The 19,973-nt window shown below is 47.9% G+C and overlaps 1 protein-coding gene and 1 non-coding gene across 4 annotated transcripts in view; both read left to right on the top strand.

The window, feature by feature from the left end:
* The window catches only part of KHDC4 (KH domain containing 4, pre-mRNA splicing factor), a 22,001-nt gene extending 2,614 nt beyond the window's left edge, over window positions 1-19,387 (top strand). The window contains exons 2-14 of one of the 3 annotated variants that reach the window (XR_015695502.1): window positions 1,018-1,249; window positions 1,745-1,873; window positions 2,590-2,669; window positions 4,033-4,085; window positions 4,988-5,154; window positions 7,331-7,542; window positions 8,842-8,902; window positions 9,910-9,967; window positions 10,614-10,864; window positions 11,622-11,780; window positions 14,646-14,730; window positions 15,797-15,885; window positions 17,878-17,938. Coding sequence is in view for 2 of the 3 variants with exons in the window: in XM_087705154.1 (XP_087561280.1) it covers window positions 1,018-1,249; window positions 1,745-1,873; window positions 2,590-2,669; window positions 4,033-4,085; window positions 4,988-5,154; window positions 7,331-7,542; window positions 8,842-8,902; window positions 9,910-9,967; window positions 10,614-10,864; window positions 11,622-11,780; window positions 14,618-14,730; window positions 15,797-15,885; window positions 17,878-18,077 (1,804 nt within the window). In the remaining variant the exon portion in view is untranslated. Of the gene's footprint in view, window positions 1-1,017; window positions 1,250-1,744; window positions 1,874-2,589; window positions 2,670-4,032; window positions 4,086-4,987; window positions 5,155-7,330; window positions 7,543-8,841; window positions 8,903-9,909; window positions 9,968-10,613; window positions 10,865-11,621; window positions 11,781-14,617; window positions 14,731-15,796; window positions 15,886-17,877 lie in introns of all 3 variants that reach the window. The other 2 variants (XM_087705155.1, XM_087705154.1) reach the window with 2 other exon arrangements.
* On the top strand, window positions 6,319-6,445 carry LOC148048688 (small Cajal body-specific RNA 4). The gene has a single exon (XR_015695710.1).
* Window positions 19,388-19,973: the final 586 nt, after the last annotated feature.

Genomic DNA, 19,973 nt, shown 5'->3' with positions numbered 1-19,973 from the left:
CTTTTTATACTTGAGGCACTCTCCCCCCTGATTGGTGGAGCGCCTCAAGGGGCCCGGCTTTTGATTCGCTCTCCAGGCACAGCCGCCTCATTGGCTCTTCCTTGAAAACCTGCCGTCTGTTTCCAAATTTCATTTCTGGGTGGATTTTGAAGCGAAAAATGGATGGATGAGAATTATTTGTTCCTGGTCCTTCTTTCAAGTTGCTGATTTGGTTTTTACCCCCAATTTCACAACAGCAACAATGACCTTGAACTGCAAAAACAAACCATAAAGGGGATTCATAATTTTAATTTTTTATTAATTCGTAGATCTGAATTCCACCTAATTGTCAGAAGAAGAATTTGGGGTGTCCAGCTCAGGGTTGCACAAGAAGAAATAAAAATGAGATCCAGATAGTATTAAGGAAAGAAGAAATATGTATTCCTAAAAGCAAACACAGTTGGATTTTAGGGGCAGGCAACCAAGAAATGGGGTACGGTGGCAGATTTTTATAAGGGGAGTTTGTCTGGGGTGTCAAGTGATGATTCTAGGGTGACCCTTGAGGGGCATTCTTGTTTGTGTGTGTGTGTGTGTGTGTGTGTATTTTTATTCTTGTGAACAGGCACTTTCTCTGGGAGAACTAATTTAATTGTGTTTGCAGACCTTATCCTTTGATATGTGGATTAGGTCTGGGTTACTTATTTTGGTGGAGGGGGCGTAGGTGTTTGAGGAAGTTAAAGATATTTCCCCGTTTGCTATTTTTGCTTGATTAATTTAATTTCAGCTTGACCACCAATTATCTAGCAGAGATACTGATCATTGTGGATTCTCTTCATATTTTAAGGGAAGATGGAAAGAGTATAAAGAGTAAAAGATATTTTAATATAATACTTCTAACGCTACGATGGTCACAGAGGTTCTGATTATGGAGAACAGAAGCAAAGTGCTCCAGAAGATCCAAAGGAAGATTTGAGAAATAAAAGACCTAGCTGACAGAAGCAATTTTAAAACATTATATTTCTCCCCCCTAATTTCCAGGCGTCGGAGCAAATGGGACCAGCCGGGGCCTTCGCCAGCTCTCTTTCTCCTTCCTGCTACCACCCCTGTTGCCGGCCGGCCCATGCAGGGCAGCGGAGACGGCATGTCGGGCTCAGAAGGCTCGGCGGCGCCTTTGGGAGCTTTGGATGCCGCTGCGGCAGTGGCTGCGAAAATCAACGCCATGTTGATGGCAAAAGGGAAGCTGAAGCCCTCGTCCAACTCCGCAGACAAGGTTAGTTCTTGTGGAGGTGGAGCAGAGCTGGCAGCAGATTCGGACACTAAATCTGACACTGAGGAGGCTGGGGAGGAACCTGGGCCAGTCCTGGAGTCTGGGGAAGGATTGGAGGAGGGCTCTGTGTCAGAGGCAGAGAGGGGGCCAGGGCCGTCTGACAGTTATCAGCTGCCTTCAGAGTCAGACATCAGTGAGGCAGAAGAACAGCTGGAGCCTGTTCCTTGTGTGCGGAAGCGCAGAGTTGCCAGACGAAGGGAAGAGCTAAAGAACATGGGGCGACTTGGGAGTAAGGCCACAGGTGGACGGTGAATGGCCCCTCCCAGAGGAAATAAAAGAGGAGCGAAAGGGGAGTGGAGTTTGCAGGAGACAATTAGTTCGCTTCATTGGTTCGTGACTCTCCGAGACTCCTGGCCAAGTTTTGCAGATCTCGGCCTGGCAGCTCTCCAAGCCAGATAAGGTCTGTGACCATAAATCCTCTCTTCTGATCTTCCGCAGCTCCAGGCTCCAGGCAAAGGTCCGTCGGCGAACAAAAGCAAAGATGATCTCGTGGTGGCAGAAGTGGAAATCAACGACGTGCCGCTCACGTGCCGAAATCTCCTAACAAGAGGACAGACGCAGGACGAGGTCTGGCACCCTATCCAGGAAAGGGGGGGGGAATAGCAATAGCAATAGCAGTTAGACTTATATACCGCTTCATAGGGCTTTCAGCCCTCTCTAAGTGGTTTACAGAGTCAGCATATTGTCCCCAACAACAATCCGGGTCCTCATTTTACCCACCTCGGAAGGATGGAAGGCTGAGTCAACCCTGACCCGGTGAGATTTGAACAGCCGAACTGCAGAACTGCAGTCAGCTGAAGTAGCCTGCAGTGCTGCATTTAACCACTGCGCCACCTCGGCTCTTACCTTAATTGCAGTACCTTAATTTCCCATAATATCAGCTCGATAGGCTTAAAACAGGTCCGTGCCGCCCCCTTATATTTCTGGGAATTGAAATCATGCTGACTGGGGAATTCTGGGAGTTGAAGTTTTCAAATTATCCCGGGCTAAGAAACCCTGGATTTTCCTTTGTGTTCCTTTTCTTCCTTTTGATGGGTCAATCTGCCTCTTTTGTCTTCCCAACAAGCCACAGGAAAATAATAATTTAAGTGTAGCTTGTTTGTCGTGATTTGGGGAGGGGGTGGGGAGGGTCCTGCTAGAAACACCTTCGCGAAAGAGGCAATCCAATTTATGGATCTTCCATAGAGCTTTTTTCTTGCATGGCTGATTGTGGTTTTTTTCTCTCTCTTTCTCTCTCCCTCTTTCTCCTCTTCCTCCCCCCCCCCCCCCCACAACGTCTGCAGATAAGCAAGCTCAGTGGGGCCGCAGTCTCGACTCGGGGGCGATACATGACCGCGGAAGAGAAACTCAAAATTGGCCCCGGGTGTGTATTACCGTTGTTTCCACCTCCCTTTTACCTCTTTCTTTCTTTCTTTTTTTTCAATATATTTTTATTATTTTTACATTTAAAACAATGCAGAACCATGAAGTCGAAGTGACCATACATTCACATTATATACAGCTAGTCTCCACCCATTGACAATTAGCCTACTTAATACATTATCAATCCTTCTGTCCAATCACAAAATATACAGTTTGTTCCGGTCTTGTCACCTTCTCTTATACCAGTCATAAAATCTGTTCCAGACGTCAAAATATTCGGATTTATTTTTAAGTTCAAGAGTCACCCTATCTGCTTCCGCACAGGCCAACACTTTTCGGATTATATCTAGCTCTGATGGTGTATTTTCTTTTTTCCCAATATTATTCACAAGTTATGCGCGCCGCAGTTAGTACATGGATAATTAAAATAAAGTGTATCTTTCTTAAACCCCTCCGGTATTATACCTAGGAGAAAAATCTCCGGTTTAAACAAGATTTGGTCTCCCACCATTTGTTCTAACCATGATTGAATCATTTTCCAATAATTTTTTGCCTCATTTGCACTTCCACCACATATGATAAAAAGTGCCTGGTGTTTTTTTAGGTTCCACAAAACCGCATCCGACTAAACCGCATCGCTGACGTAATCAACAGGGTGACAACAGCGCGGAGACAGAAGCACGCTGTAAACCCTAAACCTAAAATTAGCCCCTAAATTTAAACCTAACCCCCCTAAACCTAATCCTAAACCTAAACCTAAACCTAAACCTAAACCTAACCCTTAACCTAACCCTAAACCTAATCCTAACCCTTAACCTAACCCTAAACCTAACCCTTAACCTAACCCTAAACCTAACCCTTACCTTAAGTTGAATCGGCTTGCTTTCAAAGCGCTATTTAAAGCGCCCTTCTTTCTCCGCGCTGGCTGTTGTTGCCCTGTTGATGACGTCAGCGACGCGGTTTAATCGGGCGCGGTTTTGACGGATCACGTTTTTTTACACTTCCAACAATTTGGGGCCAGATTTTTAAAACATTTTGGAGAAGCGTGCTGGAGGGAGATGCCATCTGTAGAACACCTTATACAGATTTTCTCTTATAGGCCGTAGCCGTTGTTAGTTTCTGATTAAGTATCCAAAGTTTTTCCCACTTAGCCAATTCCACGTTGCAACCGAAATCTTTCGCCCGGGCGACATGCACCTCCTCTGGCTTGTATTCCAACATTTTACCTCTTTCAAAGGAAATCACTCATGATTCTCAACTCAAAAAGATATTTTTCCAGCATCTGAAGTCTTCATCTTGGGTTCGGAGGATTCAAAATAATAATAATAATAATGAAACGTGCCTTCCTTTGTTTCTCTCCCCAGAGATCGTCCCCTATACTTACACGTCCAAGGACAGACGAGGGAACTGGTGGACAGTAAGTTGATTCGGTTTGGATTCGGTGTTGCAAAAATATGGGTGGACTCGGGAATCGGGGGAAAAAAACGTGGCTTTCTTTGCGCCCTGCGGCTGATTTTGTGGCTTAGTCTCTCTGTGCTGGCTTGGGAATTCTGGGAGTTGAAATTCACTTGTCTTAAAGCATGCCTGTTTGAGGAATTCTGGGAGCTGGAGTCCACCCATTTTAAAGCATGATGGCTGGGGGAATTCTGGGAGTTGAAAACCATCCCTCTTAAAGCAGGCTGGCTGGGGGATTCAGGGAGGTGAAATCCAACCCTCTTAAATCCTGCTAGTTGGGGGATTCTGGGAGTTGAAGTCCACCCCTCTTAAAGCAGGCTGGCTGGGGGATTCTGGCAGTTGAACTCCACCCCTCTTAAAGCAGGCTGGCTGGGAGATTCTGGGAGTTGAAATCCATCCCTCTTAAAGCAGGCTGGCTGGGAGATTCTGGGAGTTGAAATCCATCCCTCTTAAAGCAGGCTGGCTGGGAGATTCTGGGAGTTGAACTCCACCCCTCTTAAAGCATGCTGGATGGGGGATTCTGGGAGTTGAAATCCATCCCTCTTAAAGCAGGCTGGCTGGGAGATTCTGGGAGTTGAAGTCCATCCATCTTAAAGCTTGCTGGCTGGGAAATTCTGGGAGTCAAAGTCCATTCATCTTAAAGTAGGCTGGCTGGGGGATTCATTGAGTTGAAATCCAACCCTCTTAAACCAAGCTTCCTGGGGGAAAAGCCACTTTTCTCTTGAGACAAGGGACTCAGTTCGCTTAACGTCCATGGCCACCAAGGTTATCAAATCAGGCAGGACTCCCTTAATGCCCGCCTTGCTTAGCAACAGGAACGTAAAGGTTTCGGCACGTTTGACGCCGTTGCTTCGTCCCTTGCAGGAGCTGTCAACCGGATCAAAGAAATCATCACCAATGGTGTCGTCAAAGCAGCCACTGGGTCCAGCCCTACCTTCAACGGGGCCACGGTGACCGTCTACCACCAGCCCGCCCCCATTACTCCCTTGCCCCCAGCCGTGGGGCAAAAGACGCCCTTCCAGTCCGGCGGAGTAAGTATTGCTAGAGAGGGAATTTTTCCCCAGCATGGTAGCGTGATGGACGGGACATGTTCAGTTTAACTCTGCTCTCTGCTTCGGGTGGGTTGATCGGATGGGCAGAGCTAGGAGATTCGTGTTTCTTGATGATTGCTAAATCCAAAGGCAGAGATTAATTTAATACCACTTTATAAGGCCTTGGTAAGGCCACACCAAGAATCCTGCATCCAGTTTTGGTCGCCACGATGTAAAAATATCTCTCCCCCCCCCCCCCCCCCAAAATGAAAAGAGATAAGTTCTAGACTGCATCAACAGAGGGATAGAATCAAGATCAGGTGAAGGGTTAATACCACTTTATAAGACCTTGGTGAGGCCACACTTGGAATATTTGCATCCAGTTTTGGTGGCCACGATGTAGAAAAGATGTGGAGACTCTAGAAAGAGTGCAGAGAAGAGCAAGAAAGAGGATTAGGGGACTGGAGGCTAAAACATAGGAAGAACGGTTGCAGGAACTGGATATATGTTTAGTTTAATGAAAAGAAGGACTAGGGGAGACATGATAGCAGTGTTTCAATATCTCACTGGTTGCCACAAAGACGAGGGAGTCAAGCTATTCTCCAAGGCACCTGAGGGCAGGACAAGAAGCAATGGGTGGAAACTAATCAAGGAGAGAAGCAACCTTAGAACCAAGGAGAAATTTCCTGACAGAACAATTAACTAGTGGAACGGCTTGCCATTAGAAGCTGTGAAAGCTCCAACACTGGAAGTTTTCAAGACACCCATTTGTTCATAATGCTATAGGTCTCCTGCTTGAGTTAGGGGTTGGACTAGAAGACCTCCAAAGTCCCTTCCAACTTTTATTCTGTAAGATCCCCTGACATGGCTTATTTTCCTGGGCAAAATGGTTGCAAGCATGTCTAGTCCAGTGAAAAGAAAGATTGGGGTGGTATGATAGCAGTCTTCTAATATTTGAGGGGCTGCCCCAAAGATGAGGGGGTCAGCCTATTCTCCAAAGCCCCTGAAGGCAGGACAAGAAACAACGCATGGAAACCGATCAAGGAGAGAAGCAAATCAGAAATCAGGAGAAATTTCCTGACGGTTAGAACGGTCCGGGGGAATTCTGGGAGTTGAAGTCCACAAGTCTTTAAAAGTTATAGCCAAAGCTATAGAGAACCCAATGCTAGAGGATTAAGAAGGCCTGGTCCGTTGAGCAGGGCTAGGCCGAAACCGTCCTCTTACAGAAATGCGATGGAGAGAGGGGTCCAGCTTCCAGACAGCAGAGACCTCACTGTGCCATCCAACAGGACCCTCTAGATTTCCTTCCAAGAGAAATCAGCTGTTTGCCCCCAGAGGAGAAGGGCGTTGTGACCCGCCAGCAGAGCTGGTGGCAGAGTCGGAGAGTGTGGTTGGGGAGGAAGATGGGCCAGTCCTGGAGTCTGGGGAAGGCTCGGACGAGGGCTCTGCGTCGGAGGCAGAGGCCGTCTGGCAGTCATCATGTGCCTTTGGAGCTAGACAGCAGTGAGGCAGAGGAACGGCTGGAGCCTGTTCCCAGTGTGCGCATGCACAGAGCTGCCAGAATTAAAGAACAGCTCAGACAACAGGGTAGACTTGGGAGTAAAACCACAGGTGGATGGTGAATGGCCCCTCCCAGAGGGCATAAAAAAGGAGCAAAAGGGGAGGGGGATTTTGCAGGAAACAATTCGGTTGTTCTTTTGTGAGATAGGTTTCAGGAGTGTGAAGATCTGTCCCTGAATCTCAGAGACTCTGTGCTCAGAGTCTTTCCTTGCATCTCATTTGGGAAATATTTCCATGGCAGCTTTCCAAGCTAGATAAGGTCTGTGGTCACAAATACCCCTTTGAAAGACTGTTTGCCACCCCTTGGCTGAAGGGGAAGGAGAGGAATTCACATTCGTTTCATAAAAGGGTTTTTTGTCGGGACCAGGAATCTGCTTCGTACTTTTTTGGAGAAAGCCTAAAGGGTAAATTACACGCCGGTTGCTCAGCCTCCGAATTTCAATCGCGTGAATCAGAAGCGCCAATCATGCTGTCGTTACTGGCCGCTGAAGGCACGGTTGTCAAGTCGAGGACTACCAGCCGACAAAAAAAGGAAAAAAAAATGAACCGGCAAGCCGACGCAGGTTCCCCCGAGTGACCTTTTGGATGTGTGTGGGGTGTTGTTGTTTTTTTACAGATGCATTACGTCCAGGATAAGCTGTTTGTGGGGTTGGAACACGCCGTGCCCACATTCAGCATCAAGGAGAAGGTGGAAGGGCCAGGCTGCTCGTATTTGCAGCACATCCAGATTGAAACGGGGGCAAAGGTCTTCCTTCGGGGGAAAGGCTCCGGCTGCATCGAACCCGCCTCTGGCCGCGAAGCTTTCGAACCCATGTACATATACATCAGGTAAGCAGATGACGGGATTCCTTTAGATCAGAGGTTTGGAAGGAAACAATACGTTTGGGGACCGCAACTCCCAGAATTCCCTGGGAGTCTGTTGTGACTCAGCGGAAGTTTGCTGTGAGTTGAGTCGGGAGGCAAGATTAACGATGCAGCTGGGGCTCGTTAGTGGGGTTCTGGAGATAAAAGGACGGATGGTGCCATGCCCTGGTTGCAGAAGTCAACGTTCATTGATCATCGGTCGTGGTTTGTTTGTGAGAGACACTTGGAGAAGTGATTTGCTTTCTGTAACCCTGATTCGAAGAGACACTTGGAGAAGTGGGGGTGGGGGCTGTTTATTTTTCTTCCTGCCCACGACTTTGTGGCTACCCTGACAGGTCAACAGTTTTGCAGATGGATCTTGTTGTTTTGAAAATGTCGGGAGGGTTCTGTTTCGCAAGGGGTGGGAACTAACGTTGGAACAGGTAGGCAAGTAGAGTGGCATTGAGAGAGAGAGAAATAGAGAGAGAGAAAGAGATGATAGAGTAGGTAGAGAGAGATGAGAAAGAGGGAAAGAGATGATAGAGAAGGAGAGGCAGATATAGAGATGCATGAGAATGATAGAGAAGATAAATATGGTAGTGTAGAGGGAGAATAGAGAGAGATAGAGATGCATGAGCATGATAGAGGGAGAGAAAGAGAGGCATAGATAGATGAAAATGATAGAGAAGATAGAGGAGAGAGAAAGAGAGGCAGATAGAGATAGATGAGAATGATAGAGAAGAGAGAGAAAGAGAGGGAGATAGAGATAGATGAGAATGAGAGGAGAGAAAGAGGCAGATAGATAGAGGAGAATGATAAGAGAAGAGAGAGGAGAGAGAGAAAGAGAGGGAGAGAGATGAGAATGAGAGGAGAGAGAGAAAGAGGCACATAGAGGAGAATGATAAGAGAAGAGAGAGGAGAGAGAGAGAGGGAGATAGATAATGATAGAGAAGATAGAGGAGAGAGAAAGAGAGGCAGATAGAGATAGTTGAGAATGAGAGAAGAGAGAGAATGAAAATGATGGAGAAGAGAGAGAGATGAGAATGATAGAGAACATAAGTAGATAGATGATAGATAGATAGATAGATAGATAGATAGATAGATAGATAGATAGATAGATAGATAGATAGATAGATAGATAGATGAGAGAGAGAGGGAGGGGGCTGCCAAGGGGCTTCCTCCTGCTTTACATTCCCGAACTTCTCAAATTCTTTAAAACTCCTAAAATGTAAGAAGATTCTGTCTTCATCTTTCACGCTGAACGCTCCCTTCTTTCTCTTCCAGCCACCCCAAGCCAGAAGGCCTGGCAGCAGCCAAAAAGCTTTGCGAGAACTTACTACAGACAGTGAGTGACTTCTCAACTCCTTTAACTAACTTCTAACCGCTGCCCCTTTCCTTCCCTCAACCCCTTCAGTGGCGAGAAAGGTCGTAAAACGGGGCCAGGTTCCCGTCACAAAGGTTTCCCTTAGCTAGACTAGAAATTTCAGGGGCACTTTTTTGTCACGAGCTGAGGATGCCGTTCTCCTCAACGCCCAAGTTGCCAGCCCCAATTATGGTAGCTAAACGAGGGTGACCGGTATAAGAGAAACTTCAGGTTAGATTGGTATTCTGACCGAAGCTTCCCAAGAGCCTGAAGCAAATCCTTGTCACGATAAAAACCCCTTTTCTTAATTGGCTGTGAATTCTGCTCATTCACATCCAGCGAAGTCTTTCGAGGGAGGATTTACGGTCACAGACCTTATCTGGCTCGGAGAGTCCCGAACCAATGAAGCAACCTAATGGTCTTCTGCAAACTCCACTCCCCTTTCACTCCTCTTTTACTTCCCCTGGGAGGGGCCATTCACCATCCACCTGCGGCCTTACCCCCTAGTCGACCCCTGTTCTTTAGCTGTTCCCTTTGCCTAGCCACTCTGCGCATGCGCACACTGGGAACAGGCTCCAGGTGTTCCTCTGCCTCACTGATGTCCAACTCTGAAGGCAGCTGATAACTGGCATGTGGCCCTGGCCCCCTCTCTGCCTCTGACACAGAGCCCTCCTCCGAGCCTTCCCCAGACTCCAGGACTGGCCCAGGTTCCTCCCCAACCCTCCTCACTGCCCGAATCAACTGCCAGCTCCTTTTTCCGCTGGCGGGCCAGAACAATTGGAAAGTAAAATAATTCCATAACTGAGGAATGAACTGTTGCCATCAAAGAGGGGATCATTGCAGAAAGCCTCCGATGATTTAATAATAATAATAATAATAGTAATAATAGTAATAGTAATAGTAATAGTAATAATAGTAATAATAGATTAGTTTAATTACCAAATTAATTAAATTGGGTCCTGACGACCAAATCTGCAATTTGTTTTAAGGTGCACGCCGAATACTCGCGGTTCGTGAACCAGATCACCCCCGCCATGCCCTTAACAGGTAGGTCTTGACCAGCGGCTCCGCTACAGCTAGTCCTCGACTTACGACAGTTCATTTAGCAACATCTCCAAGTTACAACAGCACGGGGAAAAAGGGACTTAGGACCAGGGTTTTTTTTCACAGTTTACAACCGTTGCAGCATCCCCCCCCCCCCCCCCCGGGGCTTCATGTGATCAAAAACTCAGCGGTTTGGCAGCCGGTTTTGCGTTTACAACCGTTGCTGTGTCCCAAGGTCACGCGATTCGCCCCCACCCCCTTTTTCGACCTTTGGACCAGCAAAATCCAGAAAGAAGCCAGTTTCACTTAAAGACCGGGATCGTAACTGATCCATTGCGGCGACCCACTTAAGAACTGAAGGCAAGTGAGGATGTAAAATGGGACTAAACTCCCTCTCGCAAATGCCTCCACTTGAGAACAAACCAATGTCTCACTTAAGGACAGGGACTTTTGGCCTCGTTGTGGTCGTAAGTTGAGGACTTACCTGTATTTCAGGTTTCTGACCAGGGAGGGATGGGTTGGATTGTTCCCTCTGGGGTTTTGGGGTTCTCCAAATCTAAATCCCCCCGCTTCCTCTTTTCCACCACGTTCAATCCAACGTTGTAAATCAACCTGTTCCCATCCGGTTGTTCTTTTTGCCTCCCATCAGGATTCGCGCAACCGGCAACCATCGCTACCGTTCCTCCCCAGCCACCGTACTACCCCCCCAACGGCTTCCAGGCGACCTACCCCATGGCTCCGCCCCCTCAGCAGCCGGGCCAGCCTCCTTACGTGATGCCGGGCATCGGTCCTCCGGCAGTTCCTATGGCACCCGGGGTACTGGCCCTCCCCACCAGCGTCCCTCCCGTGCCCACCCAGTACCCCATTACGCAAGTCCAGCCCGCTGCTACCACCAGCCAGGTAAGAAAATGCAGTGCCTTTTTTCAAAGTAATGTTTAAATAATAATAATAACAACAACTCCCAAGTACTTGGAAAGGCTGACTGTAGGTAGATTAAAATGCTGTAGGTGGGTAGGTAGACATGCCAAAGCCAGTCTGAACATTGTCAGACTGGATTTGGGTGTCTGTTTTGTTAAGATACAGCCTGTTGTGCCTTTCAATGCTTCTACTGTACTGCCGTAAAATGGCTTCCAGTGTACAGTGCAGGGGATTGCCATGGTAATGGCTTCACAGTACTCCACAAGGGTGTCTGTCCTGTTAAGATACAGCCTGTTGTGCCTTTCAATGGCTTCTACTGTACTGCCATAAATGGCTTCTACTGTACAGCGCAGGGATTGACATAGTAATGGCTTCACAGTACTCCACAAGGGTGTCTGTCCTGTTAAGATACAGCCTGTTGTGCCTTTCAATGGCTTCTACTGTACTGCCGTAAAATGGCTTCTACTGTAGAAATTAGAAATTACATTCGGTCCGGACATTTTCCCCCCGATCAATAAATACTCGGGCTACGCCGGGTTATCGGCTAGTTTTAAATATTTTAACATGCTAAAATGTCGTTTTGTCGGGCCAAGTTTGGCCAACGCCGCGTTATCGGCTAGAAGAAAAATGAAAAGAATAAAACTTTCTTCACTGTGCCTTTCGAACGATGGTTCCAACGTTAGGGGTCCGTTTCAGTATTTTTTATGGGGTGCGTGTGTGCATGTGTGTCTTTTTCTAGACCCCGCTAACTGCTCCTTTCTTGCCTGCTGCTCCTGGAAAGACGCCCTTGCCGAGTGGGACGCAGCCCCAGATGCAGTCCCTTCCTCAACCGGGTCAAAAGCGGCGATTCACCGAGGAGCTCCCCGACGACCACGAATCCGGATTGTTGGGATATCAGGTGCAGTGAGCCGCCCTCGTTTCCTTACCTGCTCCCCGTTTCACCTTTGAGATCAAAACGATTTTAGGTGCTCTGACCCAAACTCCCCAAACGCAACACTCCCTCTGAAGTGAACTCGAAAGTTTCCTCTTATTAGGAGCGCCGTAAACCCCGGGAAAAAAGTGGATCGCACAGGCTAACTAAGTCTGTCCAGCCATAAGATGAAACGTTGTCTGCCACTTCTATTCATCTCCGCCCCGTGTGCCTTTAATCCCCAGAGCTAGGGTGAGCTTCATTAGCAGCGGTGGCTCTTCCGTCCCGAGGACCGGCCCATAGATTTCTACTGCTCTCCTCTCCTCTGCCTTCTGCGGCTCCGCGCATCAGGCATTGGATCCAGCTGTTCCTCCTCTTCCTCATCAGCTACTTCCAGACCTGGGGGCTGTTGACTCCCCATCTGAGGGCTGATGGACAACTCAGGATCCGTCTCTGTCTCTCTCTGTCTCTCTCTCTCTCATCTCTCTCTCTCTCTGTGTCTCTCTGTCTCTCTCTCTCTCTGTCTTCTGTGTGTGTGTGTGTGTGTCTCTATCTCCTCTCTCTGTCTCCTCTCTCTCTCTGTGTTTGTCTCTGTCTCCTCTCTCTCTGTCTCTCTCTCTGTGTCTGTCTCTCTCTCTCTCTGTCTCCTCTCTCTCTCTCTGTGTCTCTGTCTGTCTCCTCTCTCTCTGTCTCTCTGTGTGTCTCTGTCTCCTCTCTCTCTCTCTGTGTGTCTGTCTCTCTCTCTCTCTGTCTCTCTCTCTCCTCTCTGTCTCTCTCTGTCTCTCCCCTCTCTGTCTCTCTCTCTCTCTCCCTCTCTCACACACACAGCTCCATTCCCTCTTCCCCCTCTGATTGCCCTGAGCCTGACTCCCACGCCTCCTAGTCCTCCTCTGACTTGGCGTCTGGAGGGGCCGGTGGCCGAAAGCCCAACACAGTAGAATTTGCTCAGCCGCTGTGGCGAGAATGGTTGTTAAAATGGGGCAAAGCTCCCTTCACCGTTTTACCCCGCTTAGCCCTGGATATTCGGGGACTTGATTATGGTCAAGGACTTACCTATATTTGCGGCAGCTGCTGTCCCGAGATGGATAGAGTAGTGGACATGGTTGTTCTCCCCCCCCCCAATATTTTTTTTAAAGCTCACCAAAGTGATTGCAGGCATGAAAAAAAAATCAGAGTCCTTCGGGATTGGGCGGCCTATAAATTTAATAAATAATAATCAGATTTTCAGTTGAAATTTGCAGCTTTGTTTCCCTCTGAGAGCCACCGCTGAGCGATGAAACTCAACTTTGGGATTTCAAAGCAGATTTTAGGGAAGTGGGATTTGAAGGGGGTATTTGGAATAATCTTTTCCAACAGAAGCATTTTTGGCTCGGGTTTAAAGCCGCCAGGCCAGATTTAGAGGTGAAGAATCCAGCGATTTCGTTCAAATGCTTTCCAATTAAAAAACACTTCCAAATTAAAAAAAAAAATGGGAAGATGGCCGAATTGTAACTCACAACAACTTCAATTTTCTTACCTGGGGCGTGAAAACAAGGGGGAAAAAACCCTTATTTGTGTGTTGCTCACCCAAAATTGCGTATCAAATCATCCGATGTTGCATAGTCTTCGTTTAGAGAAAAGATAACACTCGCTTTCCAAGGTTCTCTTTGTACAACACAAAGCGGGGCGGAAACTCGCAAACCTGTGAGTTTTGCTCTGTGAAGTTTTTCCTAACCTTTTTGGAAAAAAACAACGACGATAGGCGTTTGTAGAGTTAGGCCACACACCTGTTGGGCGGAGTTCCCATCCTGTAACAGCTGGTGAATTTTCTTAATCACCTTTGCCCACGAGGTATAATTCAGATATGGTCACCTGGCGACCCGCTTTATGATCCACGGTCACGATCGCAAGTCGAGGAATGCCCTACTAAATGAAATTTAAGCAGGAAAGTCCATGAAAAACAGGGCGGGGTTCCAGATTTTAAGTCGGGGGGGGTGTCTTAAAGAAGCCGCCAAATTGCTCCATTTTTGGTTTCCGGATTGTAAAATAGAAATACATTTCTCTGGTTTAGTTCATTTGGTTTTGAGAGATTTTTTCCTCAGCCTCGTTTTGCTCCTGGTTAAAGTTAGCATCAAGTCCCTCTAAAGGGTTCACCGACAAATGCGCGCTCGCCAAACTGCGCCAACGAAACCGCGGCAAGAAAACCGTGAGGTTGAAATCGCACCGACGAATGCGCGCAGAAGCGCGCCTTCAAGGAACAACTAATAACAACCTAATAACCCTAGCCCTGAACCTAACCCTAACTCTAACCCTTAACTTAAATCGCGCTTTTGTGGGCGCGGTTTTGTTGGCGCGTTGTTATGGGCGCGTTTATGATGTTGCGGTTTTCTCGCTGCGGTTTCGTTGGCGCACTTTTGTCGGGTCACGCCTCTAAAGCAGAGATCGCCAACCTTAAACACTCAAAAGAGCCACAAAACCCCTCCCCGTTCAATTCTGGAGCCTCCCGGAAGTCCGGTTTCCCCCACCATAGAGTCTCCTCCTAGCGCAGCGTCCTTTTTCCTCTGCCTGTACTAACCGAAAGCCCTATCAATTGTGGAGCCGACCGGTGACGGAGCCGCAGCAGAGGGATGAAAGAGCCACATGCGGCTCCCTAAAATATATATATATATATATTCCCCAAATCCCAAAACTCTAGGAAGCTGGCCGTATCCTTATTTAAGGAAACGAAACAGGAAAATGTTGGGCCTCCGCAAAAGAGCTTTTTTTCTTTTTTTTTTCATGAAGGAGCTGATAGCTCACGTCTGTGTTTTAGGTTTGCTAATGCCGCTATGTTTTTCTGCTCATAGCATGGACCCATTCATATGACTAATTTAGGTACAGGATTCTGCATCCCGACGGACATGGATGGAACAGGCCCGAAGCCAGCAGGTTCCTCAGGAAAGGAGAGAGAGAGGGACAGGTGAGTGGGGGGGGACACCCCTGCGAGGTGGCCCCGGGCCGTCCGGAGAAACAACAGGCCTGCTCTGAGACATTGCTAGAAATGTACAAGTAGCCCTTGATTTACTACATTTCGAAGTCGCACCGACTTTTTTGCACGCTTGCGACCCCACGATCAGCGTTCAGGAGCTCGGCAACCGACTCACATTTATGACGGTCGCAGTGCCCCGGGGGGTGGTCGCGCGATCCCCTTTTGACCAGCGAAATCAACGGAGCGGGGGAGCGCCGCTAACTTAACAGCTGCCGCGATTACCCTTAGCAACAAGCGTGGGAAGAAAGTTCGCAAAAGGGGGACAAACTCCCTGAACAAACCGCCTCGCTTTTAGCGATGTGAATGGGCTGAATCGAGGTCGTAGGTCAAGGACTACCTGTGTTGAGATTAAGCTTTAATTGTAGAGTCTGGATAGGCCTTTCCTTTTCTTTCCCTCCCTAAAGAAGATCAAGGCAGGGAAATCTTAGGCTTCCTTCTCACCATTTCCCGTTTTCCCGGGGCGAGCTCATATTCTCTCAATGGTTGCTCTGTATTTCTTTTTAAGACCCTCTTTTCTACTTGGTGAAGGACAAAGGTGAAGAAAGGAAGGTCTCCTCTCGCCACAAACTTCCCCCTCTCCCCCTTCTTTTCCTTTTTGGACCATTTGTCCGTCCGTTCGTCCCCCCCAACTGTTTTTAGTACGACTGAAAAAGGAAACCTCGGCAGAACAAGATAGAATTCCATCCGTTTTTCAGTGCTGTCCAGGATAGACTGAGGATTCAAGGCGGGGCTAGAACTCCTTGTCTCCTGTTGATTGGCCCGGAGCCACCTAGTCAGCTTTCATGCCTAAGGCGGTACTAGAATTCCCCGCCTCCTGGTGATTATCAGACCCAATGAGCTTTCATGCCTAAGGCGGTACTAGAATTCCTCATCTCCTGGTCAATGTCCCACTCAAGCTGTCTTTCACGCCTAAAGCGGGACTAGAACTCCCCGGCTCCTGGTTTCTAGCCCCCAAACCCTCTCCCTTACCGGACACCCTCTTTCTGTCTCCAAACAGGCAGCTGATGCCACCACCACCAGCGTTACCAGTGACCGGAATGAAGCCGGAGCCTGATGACCGAAACGGGTCCTTGGGGGGCAGCAACGGTGAGTGGGTGGGGTCAAGAGGCTTGCCAAGTCTTCTTTGCGGTGATGGGCGTCTTGCTTGTGGCCGGCACTCGAAGCCTTCAGCTTCTCTTCGCTCAGTTGTAGTGGGGTCCCCAAACCCTGAGTGGACGTGTCCCTTTGGGGGGAAGGGGGGGTGCTTGTGTTTCTCCCCTCTTTCAAGCAACCCACCCAACGAGGAAAAGTGTCAGGTTTCCGAAAAATGCCCTAATGAACTTACCAGCCTCAAGCCAAGTTTCAAAAGAAATCCAGTCATTTATTAGGAACCACATCTCGGCAATACCCATGTGGAGTCAGATCTAAACCTCAGTTAAATTATGGCTGAACTGTTTCTCCCTGCTCCTCAGTCTGTGTCATAAATCACATTCGCCAAAAATGTCCTAATGAACTTACTAGCCTCGAGCCAAGTTTCAAAAGAAATCCAGTCATTTATTAGGAACCACATCTCGGCTATACCCATGTGGAGTCAGATCTAAACCTCAGTTTAATTATGGCTGAACTTTACCCCTGTTTCTCCCCGCCCCTCAGTCTGTGTCATAAATCACATTTGCCAAAAATGCCCTAATGAACTTATCAGCCTCGAGCCAAGTTTCAAAAGAAATCCAGTCATTTATTAGGAACCACATCTCGGCAATACCCATGTGGAGTCAGATCTAAACCTTAGTTAAATTATTGCTGAACTGTTTCTCCCCGCTCCTCAGTCTGTGTCATAAATCACATTAGCCAAAAATGTCCTAATGAACTTACCAGCCTCGAGCCAAGTTTCAAAAGAAACCCAGTCATTTATTAGGAACCACATCTGGGCAATACCTGTGTGGAGTCAGATCTCCCCTCCCCTCAGTCTGTGTCATAAATCACATTCACCAACTGCAGGTTGTAAAATGTCTCACAAGCCTGCTGTAGTATGTGTGGAATTCCCCCCCCTCCCTTTCCTCCAATGTCAACTTGATAACAGACAGGGAAATGCTTTACAAGTTGACATAAGGATTTCTCAGTCCTGCCTAGGATATCTTGTCTCCTTGCAATAGCAATAGCAGTTAAACTTATATACCGCTTCATAGGGCTTTCAGCCCTCTCTAAGCGGTTTACAGAGTCAGCATATTGCCCCCAACAACAATCCGGGTCCTCATTTTACCCACCTCGGAAGGATGGAAGGTTGAGTCAACCCTGAGCCTGTGGGATTTGAACCGCCGAACTGCAGATAACAGTCAGCTGAAGTGCCTGCAGTACAGCACTCTAACCACTGCGCCACCTCGGCTCTTGCAGGAATGCGCCCGCCACAAGCCACAAATTAGTCATAATTAGAAAAGGAGGTGGGTAATAGGAAGGACGAGAAGAATAATAGGAATACAGCCTTACTTAACAGTTTGACAACGTTGTGGGAATTAGTTGTTTAGCATTAATTTCCCACCCCTTAACAAACAAACAACCCCCCCCCCCGATTTTGATTTTTCACTACTAAACCTGTTTGCAAATTGTTAAGTTTGCCATCTCTCTCCTTTTTTTATTTTTGAAAAAGCAATTTGGGCCAAGAACGCTTTCTTCCTTTTTTGACATATATTCTTTGAAACGGAGCGCTCCCCAACCGCACCAGCCTTGCTAACTTAATTTTCTGTTTTTTTTCTTCTTCTTTTTTTTGTGTCTTTCTCTCTCTCTCTCTCTGTTCTCTTACATGGTACTGGCGGACCACAACACCGTTGGCGGGACGCCGGGTCGCTCGACATCCACCGATCTGGGGGGCGACCGTTGATTCGGGGGCCTTCAAACCGGTGTCCGACTAACGTTTTTGTTTTGTTTTTAAATTAACCTGTTTTTGGGGGGAATTGTTTGATCCCTTCTCTTCCCTTTTTTTCCTACCTCCCCACCACCTTTATTTTGGGGACTGGGTGGGGGGGGGCGATGTGGGGCGGGGGAGGACTGGTTTTCTTTCTTCTTTTTTTTTTTCTTTTTCCCCCCTTCTCTTTTGTCCTTTAGATCATCCCTCCAAGAAGATGAAAGGCCGAGAAAAGGAACTCGGGCTGGTGGCCTACACCGGCGACTCGTCGGACGAAGAGGAAGACCACGGGGGTCTTAAAAATGCAAGTAGCTACTCCCAAACCTGGAGGCTCGGATACCAGTACCCGTCGTCACAGCAGCGGGCGAAGCAACAGATGCCGTTCTGGATGGCCCCTTAGGGTCTCCCCGTCTTCGCCCTTCCGCCTCGAGCAATAAAACCGCATGTATTCCGATCAAGAGACAAGTCCGCGCCAACTCAGAAGCTCCTCCCCCCTGCTCTCTGCACACGCTTGTGAGATGCAGTTACGACTCTATTTTTATTTTTATTTTCCTTTTCGTGTGGCTGGGCTCTTTTTTATGCCCTATCCCCACCCCCTCTGGTACCGAACATCCGCCGTTTTGGAGCGACTCACGGCGGGGAGGGGGAAACCGCCGGATACTTCGGCAGCACGACGGCCGATCCTCCGCGGGTTGCGTGCGATCACGCACCAAGGAGCGTCCTCGTCTTGCCTGGGCTCCCGAATTTTCCCAGTAGCGGCTTTTCAGAAGAGGGGTCAGCCTGCTTGGCCCCCCCCTGCGTCACAACCGGCTGCCGTTCCGTGTTTGTTTCTTGCTGGGAAGAATTTCCGCTCCCCCCCTTCCCCTCCGGGCTGTGTGCGTGTGACACTTCCCCCCCCCCTTCTGGAACGGAGAACAGAAAAAAACCTTTGCTGGATCATTATATATATTTTTTTGACTCTAGAATCCTTTCCCAGATGGGATCTCTGTTCCTTTTTGTTTCCCCAAGCTGTTTATTTTTATTGTTTTTAGCATTAGAAAATCGCAGCTTTTGTAGCTGTGTAGGCGCCGTTTTTTTTTTTAATCCGCCTGGCGGATAACATCTTTTCGTTTCTCGGCTTTTTTTAAGCAAGGAACGGCACAACGGAGGGGGAATTTAGACAATTCAGCTCTTAGAATTTAAAATCTTGGCTTCCTCCACCAGCATTGCGTTCATTTCGGTATGGTTACGAGACCTCCTTTCTGTTCCAAATTTGCGAGCAGCGACCAGATTTCATTCTGTGGTTGTTTCCCTCCCCCTTTTTTTTTAAAAAAAATAATAATAATACATTTTCTGGAATCGGTAGAAGCCGATTGTTTTTAATCGTTGTTTCGGAACTAACCGGATTTCGCCAGTACTGTTAGCTATTAAACACACGGGGGTTTAATTTTTTTTTTTTATGTTTTTGCACAATGAAATGCGCAGCCTTGGGAATGTGGAACCGCAGACTGACTCCGCTTTCTCTCCCGCCCAAAAAAAAAAAAAAGTATTTAAAATAATTGGAACAAACGTGTCGGATTATTTTTCCTTTCCTTTCCCCCCCCCCCCGGCGGGTTTGCTTCGCCCCCCCCCAACCAACGCCCCCCACCCCAAACTTCAGTCTGTTCTCTGATTTTTCTACATGTTGTAAATAAATTGAACCATAATTTCACGATAAATGTACAAATGTTCTATTTCCGTTCTCGTCTCTCTTTTTTTTTCAAGGCAATCTGGTGACTCCAGTTTCTAGCAAGCTATAGCACTCAAGGCATTGAATCATAGTTTGTTTTTTGGGGGAAACAATGTTTGTTTGGGGAAGGCTGGTTGAAGAACCTGGAAGTTTTCCTAGGTTTGCGTTTCATTTCCACTAACTATGTAGTGGAACTCAACAACTTTTGAGATGTGTGGACTTCAGCTTCTGGAATTCCCCAGCCAGGATGTGTTGACTTCAACTCCCAGAATTCCCCAGTTGTATTCTAGCTCCCAGAATTCCCCAGCCAGCTTTTGCATCCAACTCCCAGAATTCCCCAGCCAGCATCAACTCCCAGAATTCCTTGACCAGTGTCGACTCCCAGAATTCCCCAGTTTGCACAGATTCTAGCTCTCTAGTATTCCCTAGCCAGCCTGTGGAGACTTCAACTCCCAGAATTCCCTAGTCATCTTTTAGCTTCCAGAATTCCCCAGCCAGCTTTTGCATCCGACTCCCAGAATTCCCCAGCCAGCATCAACTCCCAGAATTCCTTGACCAGTGTTGACTCCGAGAATTCCCCAGTTTGCA

The sequence above is a fragment of the Thamnophis sirtalis genome, unplaced genomic scaffold (genome assembly GCF_051295495.1).
Source record: "Thamnophis sirtalis isolate CommonGarterSnake01/CBP01778 unplaced genomic scaffold, rThaSir2_p1.2 scaffold_2, whole genome shotgun sequence".
NCBI lineage: Eukaryota > Metazoa > Chordata > Lepidosauria > Squamata > Natricidae > Thamnophis > Thamnophis sirtalis.
Note: the sequence above shows the minus strand (reverse complement) of the source record. Positions and strands in the feature narration are given on the sequence as shown.